The sequence below is a fragment of the Lissotriton helveticus genome, chromosome 8 (genome assembly GCF_964261635.1).
Source record: "Lissotriton helveticus chromosome 8, aLisHel1.1, whole genome shotgun sequence".
Classification (NCBI taxonomy): Eukaryota; Metazoa; Chordata; class Amphibia; order Caudata; family Salamandridae; genus Lissotriton; species Lissotriton helveticus.
In genome coordinates, this window is record NC_136069.1 from 994,759,444 (window position 1) to 994,761,801 (window position 2,358).

A 2,358-nucleotide genomic window follows, 5' to 3' on the forward strand; every position below is an offset into this window, starting at 1 on the left:
ATATGCCCTCCGTTCATTCATTCTCACCCCCTACCTCAACCCCTCTACACCCAGCCAAAGGAGGTATAACCGTGCCCACAAAAGCACCAGGAATGTTGTGGAAAGGACATTCGGCATCTGGAAAAGCAGGTTTAGATGCCTGCACAAGAGTGGAGGTGCAAGGCAGTACACCCCCATCACCTGTTGCAAAATCATAGCTGTCTGTGCAATGTTACACAACCTTGCGGTGAAGAAGGGCACTGAGGTGGAGTTGAGTGACTACGAGGACCATGATGACGACGAAGCTGTGCCACTAACACAGCCAGCTGGGGTGTGTACGCCAAGTGATGGGAGACATAGACGTGAGGAGATAACAGCAAACTATTTCTGAGTGAGTAAAAATGCACAGACAGGTGAATGGTTGTGTTGAATAAGCAATTTTTAATACTGTTGCTACACAGTTACTGCACTGATGTGCAACAAAACAAAGGTGTAATGTCAATGAAAACAAAAGTCTAGGGTCCAGGTTGCCTCACCCGCCCTTGCTAGGCTATTTCTTTGAGCGCTTTGCAGCCCCACTGTGGTGTCCCTCACCCCCTTCAGAATGACCAGCGGCATCTGCGGAGCGCCTGGTGCTCCTGCGTGGCTCTGACGCAGCGCTGGCCGGGCTGCTGCGGCTGCTGCTGTCCCCAGCATCCCCCAGGTCCAGGGCAGGATTTGCGGCAGTGTTAGAGATGATCAAGGCCTCCATTGCTGTCGTGATGCGGGCCATTCCCCTTGTCAACTCTGCGGTATTTTGAGCGAGACTAGACTCCATGTTGGCACCACGCTGACAGAGTTGTGCCGTTGCTGCAGCAAGGCGGCTCAAGGAGCGGTTCTGCACCCGGGCATCCCGCCTGCGCACCACCTCTTGCTCCTCCATTCTGCCACATAACTGTGTGATGGCAGTGGTTAGCCTGCCTAAACCTGCTACTGCCTCCTTGTTGGAAGCCACAAAGGCCTGAAATCCTTTCACCATTTCCCCCATCTGCAGGTTGTGCTGCAGGAGCTGGCGTTGGCATGCCATGATGGATTTCGCCTGCTGCCTTTGGATCTTCACCATATTGCCTTCGAGGCCCCGGAACACACTGGCCTCCCGTGCTGGGTCTGCAGTGGTGGGAATGGCACGGCGCCGGGTACTGCTGCTGCCCGCCTGCTGCGTGGGCTGGGGTGCCACTGGTGGGGGTGTGGTGCTGGCCGGGGCCTGAGCCCCTGCTCCCAGGACAGGGTGTACTGGAGCCACAGTGGCAGGAGCTGGTGTAGGTGGAAAGAGCTCCCTTGTCGGGGAGTTCTCTGGGGAGAATTGCAAGGAGGGTGTGCTTTGCATTTGTGGGGAGTGAAGTGCATCAAAGTCAATTTCCAGGTCTCCCTCAATATCCAGGCCTATGGTGTTTTCCTCCTCCTCCTCGGCAGCCTGACTCGTGCTCGGCCCTGCGAGTGCAGTGGTAGATGGTGCTGCTGCCTCCTTTGGCAGTGTTTGTCCGCCTGATGGTGCCCCTAGGTACAAAGAAGCATTTGTAAATAGAGTACCGATGTATTACAGTCAGTACAATTAAAGCATTCCACATGTCCTAGCATCTCCGTAGAATGTGTTCCACTGTTTCATGTCTTGTGATTCTGCACTGCCATATTTTGATACCTACTGCTGACTGGATGTACCATGATGCTTGTCTCTTGTATGTTGGTTGCAGTACTGTGCTGGGGTTTGGCTATGCATTGTGTCTAATGGGGAGGTGTCTGGTAGGGTGTGTCCTGATGCGCATGCCTCTTACCTGTAGCTGTAGCTCTGGCTGAGCTGTCCAGGGTCCCAATTCCGGTCACGCTCTCCCTCTCAATGGTGCTGGAGACCAGTTCCTCCAGCTCGGTGAGGGGTGGCGCCGGGTTCCTGCCACCACCAGTGACTCCAGCCTGCTTCTGGATCTCTGCCATCTTCCGTTTGGTCAGGCTGCGGATGTCGTAGAAGCGCTTCTTCAGCTCATCCAGGGACCTGGGGGTGACACCCACAGCGTTGACCTTCTGACCGATATCGCTCCAGAGCCTCCTCTTGGTGCATTCTGGCACATTGAGGGACAGCCTTCCGAATAGCTGCCGGTGCACCCTCACCACCTCCTCAACCAACACCTGCAGCTCGGTGCTGCTGAACTTAGGCTTCCTCTTCTGGCTGGACTTCTGGCTCTCACTCTGGTTTGCCATCTTGGTCTGAACAGTTCACTACCTCCTACTCCCACTGCTGCTAACTGTGACTGCTCAGCTCAGGCTGGCTCTCCAGAAAGTTCTTAATTGGCTGCACCTGCCAGGGTTGCCACTCCCTGTTTGGGAGGGGGAGGGGGAGCCACCTCA

At 55.3% G+C, this 2,358-nt stretch overlaps 1 protein-coding gene across 1 annotated transcript; it reads right to left on the bottom strand.

Annotated features, from left to right (window-relative positions):
• Nucleotides 1–486: 486 nt before the first annotated feature.
• Nucleotides 487–2,097, bottom strand: LOC144771847 (uncharacterized). The gene is made up of 2 exons (XM_078656113.1): nucleotides 1,791–2,097; nucleotides 487–1,515 (listed from the first exon to the last, which is right to left on the bottom strand). Exons 1-2 carry the CDS (start codon nucleotides 1,945–1,947, stop codon nucleotides 530–532), a joined length of 1,143 nt encoding a protein of 380 aa, XP_078512239.1. The 5' UTR covers nucleotides 1,948–2,097; the 3' UTR covers nucleotides 487–529.
• Nucleotides 2,098–2,358: the final 261 nt, after the last annotated feature.